The 20,878-nt window shown below is 38.3% G+C and overlaps 1 protein-coding gene across 1 annotated transcript in view; it reads right to left on the minus strand.

Annotated features, from left to right (window-relative positions):
• LOC145983858 (dynamin-1-like protein) overlaps window positions 1-20,878 on the minus strand; it is a 78,539-nt gene that overhangs the window by 14,886 nt on the left and 42,775 nt on the right. The window contains 3 exon segments of the mRNA XM_083116916.1: window positions 1,315-1,530; window positions 9,615-9,765; window positions 13,543-13,706. Of these exon segments, the coding sequence (XP_082973042.1) occupies window positions 1,315-1,530; window positions 9,615-9,765; window positions 13,543-13,706 (531 nt within the window).

Here is a 20,878-nt window from a genome sequence, read left to right on the forward strand (position 1 = left end):
TAAAATATTATCTAACATTATTTTAACAAGACTAACCCCATATGCTAATGAAATTATAGGTGATTATCAATGTGGATTTAAACATAACAGATCAACTATAGATCAAATTTTTCACATCAGACAGACACTTGAAAAAAAGTGGGAATATAATCAAAATGTCCATCAGCTATTCATTGATTTCAAAAAAGCATATGATTCGGTCAAAAGAGATAAATTATATAATATATTAGTCGAGTTTGGAATACCTAAGAAGCTTGTTAGTATGATAAAAGTATGCACCAGTGAAACAGAAAGTAAAATTCGTGTAGGTATTAATATGTCTGACAAATTTACAATTCATGATGGTTTAAAACAAGGAGATGCATTATCTCCATTGCTCTTTAATTTTTCCTTAGAATATGCTGTTAGGAAGGTAAAAGAAACTAAAGAAGGAAATAAAATTAAATGGTGTGACTCAGTTGTTAGCATATGCAGATGATGTAGACTTACTGGGGGATGATGTGAATACAATTAAGAATAATGCTAAAATATTTTTCAAAACTGCTAAAGAGATAGGTTTGGAAGTTAACAAAGAGAAAACTAAATATATGCTTACAGGCCGAAACCAAGTGTTAGGTAATAATCAAAATCTAATTATTGATAACAACTCGTTTGATCCAGTTTCCAAATTCAAATACTTAGGAGTAATATTAACAAATGAAAATGATATTAAAGAGGAAATAAAAAGTAGGCTTAATTCAGGAAATGCGTGTTACTTCTCTCTTCATAAACTTTTGTCTTCTCGTTTAATATCTAAGAAACTAAAAGTTAAAATATACAAAACAGTAATTTTGCCTGTAGTATTATATGGGTGTGAAACTTGGTCCCTTACATTGAAAGAGGAACATAAATTGAGAGTATTTGAAAATAAGATCCTTAGGAAAATATTTAGACCTAAAAGGGATGAGGAGACAGGTGAGTGGAGAAGGTTACATAATTTAGAACTACATAATTTGTATTCATGTCCAGATATTATTAGAATAATTAAATCAAGAAGATTTAGGTGGGCAGGCCATGTGGCACGAATGGGAGAGGAAAGAGGAGTTTACAGGATTCTTGTTGGGAAACCTGATGGTAAGAGACCTGTAGGAAGGCCAAGACGAAGATGGAGGGACAACATTGAGATGGACCTAAAGGAAATCGGTACGGATGGAAAAGAGTATATAGATCTTGCTCAAGATAGGGACAGATGGAAGGCCTGTGTTGCTGCAGCCATGAACCTTCAGGTTTAAGAAGGCTAGAGAGTTAGTTAGTTAGTTAGATACTAGAGCATACCATTGCATTTGTGGTAGGCAACCGTCGGCGAAGAAGGTGTGTCACCACATCAACTATCCTTTCGTGCAATTTTGGAAAACGTAACATCTCTTGCTGTACTTCAGTCCCACAGTGTTGAATAATGCGCTGCATTTCTTCGTGGACCAATTCTACACAACGTAAGGATGGTTCTTCTAGTCTGCGAATTTGTCGCTTCACCAAAAGTTCAAAGGACACCTACAACACAGAATAGCACTCCATTACTAATGCACTTTCAAAGTCAATCTCTGGTAATACTTAGTTTGAATTTATTGCTCATGAAACACATTTTTACTTCCTATCTGTAAAATGCAGTACCACACACACACATACAAAAATATATATTTCAGCCTTTTATCCTTGTAAGTCTCAGTGTTATGCCTTAAGAAAAAACAAACATGTAATAAAAGGAAATATCAGATATTGTAAAAAAAAATCCATAATTGATAGGATAAAGTTGACCTTTTTCACTTCTACAACAGTGGCCAACACACATTTTGGTGCCTCAAATGTTAGACCTGATTCTGGTTATATTTGACCTTATCAGCTCTAGTTTTTGAGATACAGTGCATGTCATATGCCACTCTTTGTTCTGCTCGCCCATAATCAATATATAAAAAATCAGGATATTTTAATGTGTTTTTAAATTAATATATTTTAAGCATGAAGAAACATTAAACATTAAATGAAAAATGTACTACCTAAAAATCTACCAAAAGCACAGATTTATGACGTAAACTTTCCAGTCATTAGACACTCAAGAAGCTCCTTTTGTAAGACTTCCGAGATTGGGATCTGCCGGGACAATCCTGCATAAGATTCCAACAATAGTCTGCCATCATGTGTGCATCCCATCTTCCTTGGTATCTGGCTTCCATTGTTTTTATGACCTGGTGAAATCTTTCACCCTGCTCTTCGCTTAAGTCACCAAGGTTCCCTGGAAAGCGATCTAAGTGGCTGTGCAGATAATGGAGTTTAACACTCATGTTACAGACAAGCCTGTGCACTTGATTGCCTTTTTGTTGCCAAGAAAGTTTTTCACAAAAACAAATGGAGAGCAGGCACATGATTTGATTTCATTCATTGATGATATGAAATGTGGGTCATTCTTAACCATCTTCAAGTCTGCACAAATCACCCATTGATGTTCTTGGTACTTTATTTTTCCCAAGACTAAAGAGATAGTCCTGTACTTTTCTTTCATCCTGATGGAGTGTCCGATTAGAATAGAACCATGTTTGTTGCCGTTATTTAAAAGAACACATTTCAAACTATGTTTTGAACTGTCAATGAAAAGACACAGTCCGAGGGCCTTACGATGGGCAATCCGCTATCAGCTCCTTTAGCCAACATCGTCATGCACCTGGCTGAAAAAGAGATACTTCATACTCCAGAACTGCAATACATCCGATATGGAAGGTACGCGGACGACACAATAGTCATACACAAAAAGGCAGAAGAAATCAACTTTCTAGTGAACAAGCTAAATAGCATACATCCCAGGCTCAACTTCACCATAGAACAAGAGGAACATGGTAAGATCAACTTTCTGGACATCACAATAGAAGAGCTTTCTCCTACTGTTGCAGAGAAGAGGATCTATGAGAAGTGATAGCCACCATCACTGAAATAGCCCTGAAACATGGCTACACAGAAGCACAACTTTCCACTTGGTACAGTAAAGCAGAAATAAAGGTCAGGTACCATAACCAGCCACAATCAACCTCCAACAACTAATATAAATGGTTTGCCATCACCTATCATCCCACCACATCCAACCACATAAAGCCCTTCTCTCATATGGCATCAAAGTAGTGCACAAACCCAATGCCAAAATAGCTGATAAACTAAACAAACACAAAAGTTACTTCCTCCCCCCCTTGATAACCCAGGTGTATACAAAACAGTGTGAGTGCAAGTCACATTACATTGGCAGATCCATCAGATCTGTCAATGATAGAATCCAACAGCACCTAATGGATGCAAAAAAAAGCCCAACCCACTACTGGTCTTGCCAAACACATCAAATACCATAGCCATAAAATTCAAAAGGTACAAGTCAAACACACTGCCCACACACTCGTAGACACCAAAATCAAGGAAACACATGCCATAATGCACTTCCTGCACAAGCAAAACATCGATAGCGGACAGGCACACCACACTTGGATTCCTCTACTACAACAGTTAACACCAGGAAATAGCAGACGACACGGATGCAGACGTACAGTTAACAACAGCGCACCTAGTGGCAGCCGGAGAACTACAAACAAAAGACGCACGCCAAGCAACAGTACAGCAAGTTCCAACAAGGATGATGGCAGTGGCCACTGAAATTAATAAAACAAGAAGAAAAAAAAAACAGTTTCACGGATAAAGTGAGTACTAGTTTCTCCGTATTTACTTGGGTTATATTCCGAAAGACCAATTTCCTTCAGATAGTCTATGGGCCAAGTGGCAAAAATCAAGAATTAGGTATAATTTGGGGGTACTAATTTTCCTTTATGCCACAGTTATATGGGTGTGTAAGGATACCAAAAAACCATCCTTGCCATCTCAATTGGGTAGCTAATAGAAATGGCAGCCAATCCAAGATGGCGGATGTTGACATTTGAAAAAAATTACTATATATCTGAAACCAACAGCCCCATTTCAACGAACTTTTTTTAAATGAAAGCTTAATATATGTTCTATATTTAATGTTATCTTTAGTTTTTCGATAGGAGTAACCATTAAGTAGTTAATCATGGATTAGTAAAAAAATCTTATTTTTTACTATTAATTTTATATTTATCATTAATTTATTAATCTAGGCATCTGAGAAGAAAATGTTCCAAACAAACATTGTAGCATAAATGCTTATCTTTAATTTGACATATTACACTTGTTGGTTTTCACCTTAGAATTCATATAAAACCAATTAATTATGTAGTGTGTGCATCGAATTCTTATAGGGTAAATTCTCTGGTCATCTTCTGTTTTTACATATTTTTACTTTCTTGAAAGCAGACATTTCGGCTGTAATAATTAATAACGAGTTTTAACGTATGTTATGATGTTCTTCTGAACACTCCCAAATGTTAACCTCATTTCCACGTACTTCACCTCAGCAACTGCAGTCTTGGAGACCAACGAGGCTCTGGCGTCTGAACCTACGGCCAGCACAATCCTTTGCAGTGTTGTTCGATTTGAGATTTTATTTTTAAGTACACTTTATGCACAGATAGGAAAATCCGGAGTGGACCTACAGTTTAAAGTGGGATCCGAACCACTTTGTGCCTCCACAGGGTATCGAACCCGGGTCCCCTTGATCACAAGGCAATGACGTTACACTAAGTCATTGGGGAGGCTAACTTTATTTGGTTGTATGTATGGTCTCCTGTGTATTGTTCATAGGAATATATGTGCTAAGTGCTCCAGTACCGCCTCGATTTTTACTCTGGGTAAGGAGATTTTTAGAGACACGCATGGCAATTTTCTATACATTGTAAGGGGCTTAGCCTCATCTAATATGACTGGTGAATATAGCCTAAGTGCTTACGCATACAAAATTTTAATTTCAATCAATCAATAACATTCTTCCATGAACATTGGTAACAATTAAACAAATTAATGGCTAGTTAATACTACAACAAAACAACTATTATTATTATTATTAATAATAATAATAATATCAATTATTATGATTATTATTAAATGTTATTGCATGTATATAACAATAATATACTATGCAATAGTCAATACTAGTTATAATATATGTAATTAAATAGGACTAAGGACACATGCTGCTAGAAGAATTCGATGCACACACTAAATAATTAATTTGTTTTATATGAATTCTAAGGTGAAAACCAACAAGTGTAATATGTCAAATTAAAGATAAGCATTTATGCTACAATGTTTGTTTGGAACATTTTCTTCTCAGATGCCTAGATTAATAAATTAATTATAAATATAAAATTAATAGTAAAAAATAAGATTTTTTTTACTAATCCATGATTAACTACTTAACGGTTACTCCTATCGAAAAACTAAAGATAACATTTAATATAGAACATATATTAAGCTTTCATTTAAAAAAAAGTTTGTTGGTTTCAGATATATAGTCATTTTTTCAAATGTCAACATCCGCCATCTTGGATTGGCTGCCATTTCTATTATTTTTTTATTTTATTTAATTAAAGTTTCATGGCAAGCATGTATTTTTGGTATCTTTACACACTCATATAACTGTGGCATAGAGGAAAATTAGTACCCCCAAATTATACCGAATTCTTGGCTGGCCTACAGACTAAGAAGGCTTCCGATGTAATTGCAGAATACTAAGTTGTCTTCGGTAAAGAATGGCAGCAAATCATTTTTCTTTCTCGTTCGATAAAATGTAATTTTCATTGCAGGCTGAAGTACTTTCTGTTCCTTTAGTCTGGAGGTAAGCAATTCCGAAACTCCTTGGAAAGATTTAAGTCAATGATCAATTATTCAATTCATTCTGGTCAAAATGTTTACTATGTGAAATTGTTTGGAAATCACTGTCACTGCCCCCACTTTCTTCACCTTGTGCTATATCAGACATGTGAAACTCATCCCCTGAGAGCTGTAGTAGTTCATGGAAAGGTGGAATAGCTACATGATCACAGTGCAGAACAGGTCTCCTGGCTGAAGGCAGATCAGGTTAAGACCACTTATCACAATTATTTCGATTGGTGCCTGTGGTATTAACAAGACAAAACTAACAGCCATCGAAATGTTTTTTCTGTTTCCTCCACACCATTTCAGGCAGCTTCTCTTTCCATTTGTCCACTGGCGCAAATGATCCGTACAAGTTTTGCATACAATATGAGGAGCCCATGGCTGATGCTGATCTCCAAGCCTGACAACAAAATAACATACATATGCTCTTTTTACAAACTCAGAAATAGGTTTTGCCACAAATATAGCAAAATACGTTGGGATGATTCATGCAAATAAGAAAGCTGGTTATGACATCCCGATTCTGCAGAAAAGATCTCTTTTAAAGAGCGGACTAAAATTGTATACATTCATATATACAGGGTGTTTCTAAAGGTCGTTTACAACGCTTGGGAGGTGATTCCTCACACGAAAACAAGCAAAAAGTCTAAGTTCCATTTTTACGACTGAGGCTTCGTTTCCGAGATAGGAGCCTCGCAAAAGGTGACAAAGTGAACGTCACACCTGACTTGGACGAATACTATAACAGATAGAGAGGCGGTTCCAAGGGAATCATAAAGGAATCGTATGTGCTCAGTCCGGAAGTCACTATGAAAAGTTCACTGCACGCATGCGCAATGGAGTCCTCAAAGGAATTGGGGATTTCCAGCAAGAAAAATACATGGAAAGGGTATGTAACGCAGCAAGAAGGACCGTGACAATGAGAAATGCGTTAAAGACAACACATCCCGACGTCAAACATCAAAACATGAGCACCGAACACAAAATCCGAAAAGTTGAGCACGGTTGCATACCCCAGTTACACGCGAGGAATGAACGAATCATGTCATGTGGCATACGAGAGACACATTACTCCACCAGGAGGAGGGAAAGAAAAACACATTATCAGGTGATTGCGACAACGTGTATTTTTACACGCGACAACTACGTAATATCCCCCCCCCCCACACACACACAACAAACAACAAATGCTACAATATCTTACGCACAGACAGCCCGTGTCACTGTACACCAACTGAAGATGTCACTTTCACCACACAAAGGGGTGGGGAGCAATACCAAGAGTGTTCTCACTGAGATTTGCCGAGGGCAATAATCACAGACGGTTTTCAAAATGTCTGCCATTCACTTCTACGCAGAGATGACAGCGACATTTCAAGGATTGTCGAGTACGAGCAAACAAGCCAGATGTATCTGCTTCCGTCGCGGCGGCGACGTTGATGCGACAACGAGGTCCTCAGCTGATGTGACAGGTGTGTCGTATACGAGGGTTTTCATTTCTCCCCAGAAGAAAAAATCGAGAGGGTTGAGGTCTGGCGACCTCGGTGGCCAAGGCACAGGCTCATCACTACCAATGAACCTATTGCGAAACACGTCATGCAGGAAATGTCGTACATTACAATCGATATGAGCTGGTGCACCATCGTGTTGGTACCTATTTCTTGCCGCAGTGCCAAAGGTACGGTCTCCAACAGTTCAGGCAGAACGTCACTAAGAAATGCATGATACGTGCGACCATTCAGGCGAACAGGGAGAATGTATGGTCCAATTAAATGATCATGTACTATCCCCCACAACACATTCACTGAAAACCTGTGCTGGTGATGGGCCACAAAAAGTGCATGTGGGTTGTCAAAGTCCCATACATGATTGTTTCTACTATTGAAGACATCAATCCTGGTGAAAATGGCTTCATCTGTCCACAATACGTTTGCCCCGAAGTGAGGGTTTGTGTCCAGATGATGCAACAACCATTGGCAAAACTCCATACGAGGGCGAAAGTCACGAGGTAACAGTTCTTGTACTTTCTGCAGTTGAAAAGGGTGCATTCCTTCCTCTGACAACACTCGCCAAACATTCACATGAGACGTGTTTCGTGCCCGAGCGAGCACGCGCGTACTATAGTATAGTTCCAGGATGTTCTGCGACCGCTGTTAACACATCTTCTGCAAACTGATGTGTGCGTACACTTCGGGGTCTTCCAACTTCTTGCCGCGGTGGTAACACTGACCCTGTTTCACGCAGTCGATTGTCCACTACCTGAAAGAAGGTGTGAGACGGTAAAGGTCTATGTGGAAAGCGTTCTCCATGAAGACGCCTTGCCTCGCGGCTATTACCACGTGCCTCCCCATACATGAGATGCATGTCTGCTAGCTGCTGGGTCGTATACGCAGCCATCTGTGTAATAGGGAGCTGGAACTGCAAAGTATTGTTTTTGTTTAACACTGGCACACTGCACAAATTGGGCGTATCACCATAAAAACACCACAGACCAATTGTTGCGATACTTGACTTGTCCACTCCACCACGTCAACTTCTTTCAATACAACATACTAGTACTCTTCAATGCGTATGACAACCTAGAGCGAACTGCTGATCATATCCCAGCACCTGCAAACGACTGGAACGACTGCCGGAGAGAACCAACCCTTCGAGCTCCTCTCGCGGGAACAGCAGTCATGAAGGTCAAACGTAGACTACGAGAGCCAGACTTGCCTGTGCAGCGCTTCCAAAACTGGTCTCTTTTACGTCACAATGATCGCGTGCGAACACTTTTGGTATTGCTCCCCACCCCCTTTGTGTGGTGAAAATGACATCTTCAGTTGGTGTACAGTGACACGCACTGTCTGTGCATAAGACATTGTAGCATTTGTTGTTTGTTGTGTGTGTGTGTCGGGGGGGGGGGGGGATATTACGTAGTTGTCGCGTGTAAAAATACACGTTGTCGCAATCACCTGATAATGTGTTTTTCTTTCCCTCCTCCTGGTGGAGTAATGTGTCTCTCGTATGCCACATGACATGATTCGTTCATTCCTCGCGTGTAACTGGGGTATGCAACCGTGCTCAACTTTTCGGATTTTGTGTTCGGTGCTCATGTTTTGGTGTTTGACGTCGGGATGTGTTGTCTTTAACGCATTTCTCATTGTCACGGTCCTTCTTGCTGCGTTACATACCCTTTCCATGTATTTTTCTTGCTGGAAATCCCCAATTCCTTTGAGGACTCCATTGCGCATGCGTGCAGTGAACTTTTCATAGTGACTTCCGGACTGAGCACATACGATTCCTTTATGATTCCCTTGGAACCGCCTCTCTATCTGTTATAGTATTCGTCCAAGTCAGGTGTGACGTTCACTTTGTCACCTTTTGCGAGGCTCCTATCTCGGAAACGAAGCCTCAGTCATAAAAATGGAACTTAGACTTTTTGCTTGTTTTCGTGTGAGGAATCACCTCCCAAGCGTTGTAAACGACCTTTAGAAACACCCTGTATATATATCATATCTATATCTAAGAAACTAGAGCTGATGCAGCCTATCCAATGCAATTTTCGGAATCAGCACCCCCAAAAATCCAAGGAACAGGCTTAAAAACCAAGGCACCAAAAAAAAAAAATACTTTTTTGTTGGGCAGTGTAATAGTATTACTTATGCTACAGTGATGTACGAAGAAGTATTTCTGAATCTGAACCTGATAATCAAGGATGACATGGCTGAAAATTCACAGCACTGTCACTGTAAATTGTATCAATAACCAACAATAAATACCACTACTTCTTCTCTAAAAGGAAATAGCAATATTTGTGCAACAGTACTTACTTCAGGAACAAAAAGTGCTGGTCTCGGACCAGTTGCATTTCGAATTGCTGTCAAAATATCCATTTTTGTAAGACCTGACAGGGGATGAATGGAATCCAAAGTTCTTCCAAATGTCTCGTGGAATATGTAACATATACGAGCTCCACCACACCTGTGAGTATACAATCAAGTGTTAAAGAAAATGTTGACTTTTAATTAAAATGTATATAATACATTAAAAAAACATGCTTTCCACACAAAGTAATACAATAAAAAAAATATTGAATCAAAGTACTAGAGCAAAAATTATAATTCAAAATTGTCTCATGATATATATTGTAGTTAAATTTCACATCTTCGTTCATTTTCTTTCAGAACTTATGAACGTCTAAACTTTTGCAGTCTCTGCATAGAAATAATGCATCTAAACTTTTGCAGTCTCTGCATAGAAGTAATGCACATTAATTATAAAAACAGCTTTTGATTATCATCATCATTATTCTGTTACTAGTCTCTGGCAGTCTTTTTGGCTTCATTCTACTCATGTGTGTCTGATCTATTACGTCCTGCAGCTTCAATATCCCAAATCTCCTTATCCTTTCTCTTCCAATGTTCTCTCCTATATTCCTCAAGAATCTCATCTTTACTGCTTGCATCTTACTACAATCTCTCTTTCCTCTGTCCAAACATCTGTTCCATCCACAAATATGAGTGTACAGTGTGCGTTATGTACTTTCCATTTGCACACCATAGGCATATCCCTATTCTGTATCGATATCCTAACACTTTGATAGAATCCACTTCCCAGTTGTCCTCTTCTGATTATGTTTTTCTATTATTATTATTATTATTATTATTTTAAACCTAATTCCTAGTGCTGGGATAGCCAAATTTGTCTTGAAACACAGAAAGAGCATGAAAACGCAAAAATTCAAACTCGAGCTTTCAGCGCTATCTTAGGTATCAGGGCAGGATGACCATGAGAGGAGGAAGTTGTGTGTGAGTTCAGAGAGGAAAGAGTTGCACAGACTGTTGGAAGTTGCTCCAAGTTTTTCTGCAGTAAGGATTCTTTACACAGATCTTATGCATCAAGGTCAGGAACCATTTTTTGAATTTCATTGTAGCACACCATGTTAAGTTTTTTGCATGTGTAAGAAACACCCCATTATTTTCTGGTACTGATTAGATAACCCTGACTTTCAGGTTAGATACATACTTTGAATAAAAATCAATACATTGGATGCTTCATTAAAATAACACAAACTTATAAGTAACACAGTAAAACTGAAAGGCCTACTGTGCCATGGAATTTGTTATTTTACTTCCACGTCATGTGTAACTTGTATGGGTAATTCTAAAAAAAAAGGGGGTAGAAATGAGATGATGATTTCACAAAAATTTAAAATCGTTTACAATTTTGATTTATTTATTGAATTGCTTTATTTTACTTCGCTTCTTGTGACACTTTTAGCTAATTTGCAAAGATGAGGTTGAGTGATGATGTGATGCAATTGATGAATGGACACTCACAAACATCCATGCCCAGGCCAGGATTCGAACCCAGGACCCCTGGCATCGTAGCATGATGTGCTAAGCACTCTGCCACGGGAGCCGGCTGTTTAAAATTTGTATAACTAATGAAATATTCTATTCTTACTAATCTTGGCCAAGATCATTTGACCCTAGTTAATCAGAAAATTAAAAATTGTAAAATTGGCTTGTCACGGAGTGGAGGAGGAGGAGCAGAAATAAATTACATCAAACATGAATTTCAGAAATTGTTTACACATAATCCATAAAATTGCAGTATTTTTGTTGTCTTTAGGGGCCTACTAGGATGGCAAATATCACTTTTAAAAAAAATGAAAATAACAAAAACAAGTTTATTTATCAATAAGTTATTCTATTCATTTGGTAAACAAGAGATATAAGGAAACAAAAACAAATATTCGAATCTACAAAAAATCACTTCAAAAGGATAGCTAAAATTACAAATGGTGTTATTAATTATGATTCAACAAATGATAAAAACATGAAATTTTACCCTCCGTGTCCACGGAGGAGAATACCACGTAGGGGACAAAATGTTTCTTGTTGTATTACTTCATGGAAATTCAAGTTAGGCAAACAGAAATTTTTAGATGAACTCTGTACATAATGTTTATAACTTAAATCATATTAATGAATGGTTTGCAAAATTCCTCGCCTTGAAGGACTTGTCCACAGAATGGAAATGTGATCTCAACAAAGTTGGAACATTTGAATTTAATCCCAAACATCTCGCACAAAAGGCAATACAAGCACCTCCAACTGTCTCTTGCAACGTGCCACCACTCGTAACTCCAGGGTATGGAGATCCGAATTGGCAACACACCGCTCCTTGCTCCGGCTGGACAGTTGGGAGCACCAGTTCTTACCCAGGAATCGGGATTAAGGCGATCCACATTCCTCCAGAAAGAAAACCACAGAATTACGACACGTGACAGTAAATAAAATTCAAACACTTTATAATTAACATGTCCAAAATCTTTAATCACAAATTGCGCACATACATACTGTTTCGCACAAGTTAAAAATTATATTTTGCTGGGTCATGCACGCTCGTAGGCAGTGATAAGGAACTTATTTAACACGAGAGTTCGCGCTCCACCTTCACAGTTAATAGCAAGACCTCAACTACCTACCTCAAGCGCGAGGCGCAGCATAACAGATTGTTCTATCTTACAAAAATACAAACTCATAACATAAAATAACGCAAGAAAAACTGATAATTTATATAACACATCAATGTTAATTTGTGATAGTAAGCTAAAGTTCAGGTTGGCAACAATTAAAAATGCCAATGTGGAAGTTTTTACATCGCCAAAAACACGTAGTGTGGTTCCCCCACTCCTAACATAAACAGCCAATAGGAAAAATATATTATATTGAAAACGAGGGAGAAATATTTTGCTATAATATTACAATATTAAACTATATAGAAATAACTAAACTGATTTTATCAAATAATTCATATTTGCCCTTGCACATAAAAATGATTAAATAAAGATTTAATTTATAACGAAGACAAATTACTTCAATCTTGTACATTGTTGAACAAAAATCAATATTAAGAAGAAATGTATTTAACTTGTGCTTAAACAACAAAATTTGTGTGAAAGATAGTAATAATCCTAGCCATTTTGCATTTGAAAAACAATGAAAACATTGCATATATTATTTGGGATAATTATTAGCCTATAAATTCTGAATAAATGTTGCAAAAATACGTGAATAATAATATAACGTAAGATAAAACGTAAATATATACATGAATTATGAAAACAATTAAGTATAAATCATTTAATCCAAGTTCTTAACTTGAAAGTATAGGAATAAGATAAATGCCAATATACAACTGAAATCTGCCTAACATGGCGGTCGTTACACTCATGAAATCACAATGGCATACATTCCCTCCAATTTCCTGATTTGGAGTGAACAGTGATGCAATCTGTGGATTTTTATGGGGACATTTTACCAGTGTCCATGGAGTGGAAAGTTCCCCCTGGGACATTATACTTTTACATTTTACTAACCTAAGATCTTTTTAAAATTATTTTTTGGTTTTCTTAGGGGGTTCTAATGTGATTATGAAATTAATCACAACATATGAAAACTTAACTTGTATAAAGGAAATGATGTTAAAATAGTCCATATCCATAAATTTTGAATATGGAGTCCACGGAGGGTAAAATCGACATATTCTGTGTAAAATTCTGAAGAGAGGAAAAATTATTTCTTAAAGAAATAAAGCTGATTTATCTTGTATCAAATAACTAAATTAACTCCCACTGGAAAAAAAAATCGTAAATATTTTTTAAATTTTTTTTATGACTGCCGGACAAGGGTTCTACCCCTATTTTGAGAATGACCCACATACAGATGATTTAGTAGTGATTTTACTCACAATTCAGTTGTTTCAATATTCCTTGCTGTCCCTTCTATTGTTGAACAATATGCTGAAGCAAACTTAGTGATTATTTGAAGAAGAGTTTGACTTTTATCGGACACATCATCTCCATATGAATTCAAAAGGGATTGAAACTGAGATACCATCACATTCACCCGTGTCTAGATAAAAGGAAGGAAAAAAAATATGTAAAATGCACGGTCAACACTGATCATAAGCAACTATAAAGGTGAAAGAAAATTAACAGATAGGAAATTTAATTTTTCTGTATTAGAATTGAACATTTCATCATCATAATAAACTATTTCTCTCATTTACATTTGACACACATATCAATAGTTCACAAACTGTCTCTAAAGCAAGCAACAGGATCACAATTTTACAGAGTACTTGAAAGAGGTGTTCATTACTCCAGCTACAACTTGCATTCATCTGTTTGCCTGGGCTGTATCAGAGATATCCTAATAATATTCTAAACTCAAAGAAAATTACGACCATAGTCACTCCATGTTCCTGGATTCTAAGTACAAATTTTGCAACTGACCTTCAATTGCTGGTTACTTTTCCTTCCCTCATGAAGGACAAAGTTCCCATTGATCATCAAGGTGATACTTGCACAAAGGAAAGACATAATGAAGAGCAGCATGTGTGAAAAGCACTACCTTTAGCAACCTCTACAACTCTAAATGGGTTTGTAGTCAAGTTTCACCCTACCTCTGGAAATGTTGAAGAGAGACTGTAATACTGAAATCCACGTTCCTTTGCAGTACTATGAACACAATACAAAATACTCACAAATGGAGCAAATATATGATAGAATTATATCAATGTTCACTGATGTGATGGGAAGACAATATGTCAATAAACCTTTGCAACTGTTGCACAAAAAATGTTCATGTACCATAATTAAAATTTTCTTTTCAAATGCATAGAAAATAAGTGTCTCGTTTCCCTGTCTCACAGGATATTGTAAAAGAAGGGAACCATGGTTGCTGCATGAAAACAGTAGAAACTAACTATCACCGAACTCTGTGTGTAAAATTATGATTGTAATACTACAATACAGTGTTGGAAAGCAACACACAACAAACAAATAATAAATGCAATGTCATAATATTCTGGAGAACTACAGGTCATGCATGCATGTAAGTTGGTGTCTGCACAGCTCCATGAGAGCATACATGTTGAGCTCATCTACACATGCAGGGACTTCTTTGCTGATTATGAACACTTCCACTGGTTCCAGCAGGAGCCACTAGAGGTTACTGTAGAACGTAAAACATTTATTTTCATCAGCAGTAGCCAACCATGTTTCACACTGCTTGTACAGAATTTTCCTATTCAGCTACCTGACACCTGGATATGATTGCAAAACACAGCACTTCTAACACAGGCCAATCTTGACTGTCTTTGTGCACTTTCCTTGCAAGAATATATGTATGTTCTGCAACTTTGGTAATGTTACCTATGTAGGGTGGCTACAGACAAGCAAAAATGAAATTCCCTTCCTTTTTCAGGTTTTCCAGAACAAAAGTTCCATTTTTCCTGATATTAAGTCCACATATTTATAAATGAAAATAATAAACTCATACAGCTTCCAGGTATTGAATGTATCAAGTACTTGTATTAGTTTACAAGAAACTGACTTTATTTAGCCATGATTCATATTCAAATTGAAAAATGATTACAATTCACAAGATATGGAGGGATTTTTTGTTATCCAGGCAGTTTGAAATACAACATTTGATTGTTTTAAAGTTACAAAAATTAGTTGCTTTAAATAAGTGTCATTAATGAAAAAAAAAAACAAATTGTGTAATTTCTCATTCTTCCTGGTTTATCTTGTTATTAAATGTTGCTATTGTGACTGAGGTTAGGAGATTTCTAATTTCCTCTGCTTGCAAGAACCCCAACTTCAGACTCATTTTTCTGTGAATGAATAATTGTATCCTACTTCACTTTTCTCTGAAAAGCAAACAACTTAACCCTTGCACACAAGAGAGAGATTACGGCAGGGTGAATTCGCTGCACACATGGCAACACATAGCGTCTTTTTGGCATCAAAATCCTTATACCTGCTTCTTAGGATTATCAAACAATGGAATGACACAAAACAAAGTGTCATATTACCTTACATTATGGGACGTATCCTTCAGTACAAAACATTCACAGTATATCCAAGTACAGACAAACCCCGATTTTACATTTTTCAGGGGCCTGGAAATAAAAAACTTAAAATGTGGGAAACGTAAAAAGCAGGATAGCATAAGGGAGGGGTGGAACTCAAGTGTCAGTAAGAAAGGACTACACAATCGACTTTTTAGAGGGCATATTGTGTCAAAAATTATTTAAAAATGGGAAAGAAGTATGATTAAAAGTTCCTAAGGAAAAAAAGGAAGACATTTTGAGAAAGTCAATGACGGATTAATGGGACCCACTTTCGAAGGTAGGGATGGTGGATGACTGCTTCTAACTGCCGTCTATTAGGTTCAGTTTATGCATCTGATTGTGTGAGATCTCCGTTTACTCTGTAAACTGGTAATTATTTGCTATTTTTAGAAGTCCCGGTAATTGGAGGGGGGGAGGGTGATCATTTATAGCTGGAGGCCAAGCATCCTTATATAGTGTAATCAAAGTGTCCTGAAGAAGTGCAGAATGGTTCAGATTCCACTTTGAGCTGCATATGTATCCAGTCCCAATCAGCCCAACAGCATAAAATGAACAAAACAAGCTTTGTCAAACTTACACGTGTTTAGACTTCGCAATAAATTATCAGTGACTCACGCAGGATTTTCGAAAGGGGGGATGAGGTTAGTAGTCAGTCCTCACTTTGCCATCTTTTCCTGCCTTTTTTAGAAATACTGACCCCCATCCAGCCACTTTGGGCATGCCACTGATTGTTATTTACATCCATGTTAATACTCAATTTATTATTGGAGAAGTCTTGCAGAGCGCAAACACCCCTTCCACCAATAATTTCCCATAAATAACGTGTTTCCTTTTTTTTCTTTCATTTTTTGACTTCCCGTCAAAGTTTAAAATTGAGTGATTTATCTTCAGCACGAGAATCCTTCCGATAATAAGCGGCGATTATATTATTCTTAACATCATGTGCATTTCCTTCCTGCACTGCTCTGTTTGTTCAAGGTATTTATCAGATGGAAGACAAGAAAAAAAAAATAGGTTGTATTTTTTTTTAATCACAACCTTCTGAGGCAAGATTCAAAACAATGCTGTTTTTCTTTCCTTCAGAGTGGATGAGTCATAGCTCTGGAGCCTCGAGACAAAACATTGGTGCCTGTTGCCAGCTGCTCCCAGACACCCCTCCCACCAGTTGTAACAGGAGGAAGGGGGAGACAAACAGGTGGTGGAGCAGCACCAATGCAGTTGAACAAGTCTTACTAGAAGTGTGCTCATTCCGGGCCAAGTTGGAGATGCAGAAAGAAAGAAGGAGTGAGGGGGAAGGGGGGAAATCACTGATTAGATGCTCTCCCATGCTGTCATGCCAATGCTTCGGACATATGAGCAAGATATCAGATGCCCGGCATTAAAGAAAGAGAAAAGTGTCGAATCTTTCAATTACTGCATAGCTGTGCACAGTGGCAGATTGGTGAGCTTCTGTGGGGGGAAAGATGGGCTTTTTATTCTCTCTTTACTGGCCGTATGCAATGTTCGTTGAATGTGCGTATCCAGGTTCAAAAGCAGCAACGTAATTTTAGATGTCAGAGGAAAGGAGACGGGAGATCGCTTATCGCCATTATGTTAATTGGTTAAGATGTCTTGTGTAAGGGGCTCTCACTTCCACACGAGCATGAAAAACAGGGCAGAAATACTTGGCACTTTTCAGTAATTACAAGGCAAGTGATGATACACCATAGAGGGCATGAGAAAGCAAACAACCCCCCTCCCCTGCAAATGCAAAAAAGGTGAAGGTAGTTTCCCATGCAGTTTGCACCATTCTGTGATGCATACATGTATAGGAGGATGTGGGTGATGGTGTGATCAGCAGCATGCTCCGACTGCCTTTACCCCACATATTCTTCGATTTTTGCAAATTTGAAGGTGATGTGATTCAAGGTTATTTTTTTTTATCTCAGAAAATATTGCCGCAGCCCTAATTTATTCACTTATTTTTCCTGGCCCCATCACTTTACATACATACGAGTCACGCAATATGCATATAGAAAACATTCTCTGCCTCACGTAGAAGAATCATTTATCCCAACTTCGCCTCCTCTCCCCACAGAATTGATTTGACACGAATATTTTTCCGTCAGTGAGTAAAATATCACCCTATCTGCCTATAGGAAAAAAATGATCACTTTAGCATGTTCATTCTGATAACCAAATGATATAGCACCCCTGAAAAAACTTCAGATTAAAAATAATTGAACTAGATCCAATCATATTTCCTTAGGAATCTTAAACGAATTTCCATTGAAGAAAAAGTGTTGTTATCCGGTATGGCAAATCCTTAATTTTTTCCATTTTCAACGTTGCAAACAAGAAGAAAGGAAAAATTTTTAAAAACAAGTCCCCCTCTTTTTTTCATTCCTGTCAACTAGGAAGGATTCCGTAAATGTGTGGGCAAAGAAGCGAATGGTGATCGAGTCCCGTTGTCAATTTTCCACTCGCGTTTCTGTGGAGGGGAAGGGCGAATGAAGACACCTCAGTCACACACATTGTGTCCAAACTCTAGGGAAAGTAGCATTTAGAGAGCAATGTGCTTGTTGTCTGAACTTGCGGCAGAAGGATCGGCTTGGCCCATTTCATCTTCACGAGGAATGCAAGAAGTGCCCTTTTCCCTTCCTGTCCCTGAAGGGAGGTATGACAATTGCAACTTATGCACCACCCCTCTCTCAGGAACCATGTCTCTTCCCCCTCCTCTAGCACAAAAACCTAACTTCTGGAAGTTCAAGTTGGTGGGAGGGAGGGAGGGAGGGAGAAGTCACATGGTCAAGAGAACAGGTTTCTGGCCAATTTTAAAACATCATCACGGCTCGGAGAATGTATAAAGCTGGAAACGGGAGTTAGAGCAAATGTAAGATTGAGGTGAATGTCCTATTATTTAACATGGCCTTTTGCTGGGGCCTGACTGGATCAACATATTAAGCGGGAAAACATATAATGCGGGAACGTAAAATTGGGGTATCACTGTACAGTGTGTCCGTAAAATAATGGTGAGGTTTTAAACAGTCATAGTTTTGGAACAAAGCATGGTAAAAATATGAATGATACGTCAAAGCAAAGAGAAACTCTCCAAGTTTATGTATGCGAAAGCTTACGTGCTGACACCTACAGGCACACAGGATAGCGCATGCGCATTGTGTTTCAAGGACATGCAAGCTGCACGAGCTATTGAGTCATCCTGTTTGTGGTGCAAAGGAAGGTTCAATGTGTGTTTGCTGAACAAACATTAATCTGGACCACCTTCCTGGATATGTTACAAGGGTATGCAATGCCCGAAATAGCAGAGAATTCCATTTTCCAGTTAGATGGAGCTCCTTCACCTTTTTCCACAATCGTGGGGGATTTTCTTAACGAAACATTTCCTCAGCGATGGGTCCAACAAGGAGAGTTCTTGCGTGGCCCCCACAGTCTCCAGACCTTTCACCCATGAATTTGTAGTGGGGTTATGTCAAAACACAAGTGTTTTCCTGTCTGGTTCAAAATTTGTACCATTTTAAAGCAAGGATCACTGAAGCTGTTTCGTCTATCACACCAGATGTTCTCTGCCGTGTATGGGAAGAGACTGAATATTGTCTTGACGTCTGCAGGGCAACTAAGGGTTCACACATTGAAGTCTACTGAACAGGTAAGAAACTTGGAGAGCTTCTCTTTGCTTTGACATATTGTTCATCTCTCTACCATGCTTTGTTCCAAAACTATGATTGTTCAAAACCCCACCATTATTTTACGGACACACTGTACTGTGAAACTGAAAACACACAGTTCCCATTATTGCGGGTGGAAAGGGTATATTAAAACAATTTATAGAAGGGGAATCTATTGTATTGTACAGGTATCTGATTTACCTAAACCGGGACATGATGCTGATAATAGCTTCCGGAAGTTTATACAAGGCACATTCAAAAAAAGGGCCAATAATTTTTTACTTGGGACTGGCAACACCAATGAAGCTGCAGGTGCACGGAAGCATGCTTGAGTATTCTGTGCCTGCAACAGAGGTATATTTCTCAGTGTGGAGGTGCATACGTGCGAGTAGCAGGAAGTTGAAATGGCTGCTGTAATAGAAAATCCTGCCAAATGAGAGGTGAGGTAGGCGATTAGATTTCTCAACGCAAAAGGACTGAGTGCAGCTGACATTCATCGGGAATTGTGTGCCATTTACGGACCAAGAGTAATGAGTGAAGAAAAGGTAAGACAATGGTGCCGTGCTTTTTGGGAAGGACATTCAAATGTTCATGATGACGAGTGGAGCGGCAGGCCTAGTGTTCAGATGGACGACCTTGTGCAACGTGTTGATGAGAAAGTGTGATCCAATCGCCAATTCACCATTACTGATCTAGGAAAGGAGTTTCCTAAAGTGTCTGATAAAACATTGCACTGAATTGTAATGGACAATCTGGGTTATAGCAAACTGTGTGTGAGGTGGGTGCCAAAAATGTTGACAAACACTCACAAAGTTGAAAGAATGAAATCAGCACGTGATTTTTTGGCCCACTGGGAGAAGGATGGCGATGACTTGTTTTCTCACATAGTGACTCGAGACGAAACCTGAATATCGTACGCTGGTGAGTCTAAGCAGCAATCCATGCAACGGTGCCACTCCGGTTCACCAAAACCGAAGAAATTCAAGCAAACACCATCACATTAACCGGCAAAGAGGAATGTTACGGTCTGGAATTCTGCTTATTCATGACAATGCCCACCCACACACAGCTGACCGTACTGTTGCAACAATTCAAAAATTCCAATGGGAACATTTTAATCACCCACCATACAGTCCCAATCTTTCCCCAAGTGATTACATTCTGTTCCTTCATCTCAAAAAGTGACTTGCTTCACAATGTTTCAATGATAGTGAAGTTCTCGACTTACTGAGATCCCAGGCGGCAGATTTCTATGCAGAGGGTCCACGTAAACTTGTTCCACGGTACCAAAAATGCTTGGAGCGTGGTGGTGTGCCCCCTTTTTCTGGTGGCGACAGTTTTGCCCCCTTATTGGTCTCATACATACAAGAAAATAACAATTCAATATATTTTACATGTGATATTTGTCTGCCCCTCTGGAAATTTCTCTCCCCACCTCCCATCACTTGTTTCTGGGACTATGGTTGTGCAGTGCTTCATAATGACATCTTTAAAATCAA

This window comes from Lepisma saccharinum, chromosome 2 (assembly GCF_977018435.1).
Source record: "Lepisma saccharinum chromosome 2, izLepSacc3.1, whole genome shotgun sequence".
Taxonomy (NCBI): Eukaryota; Metazoa; Arthropoda; class Insecta; order Zygentoma; family Lepismatidae; genus Lepisma; species Lepisma saccharinum.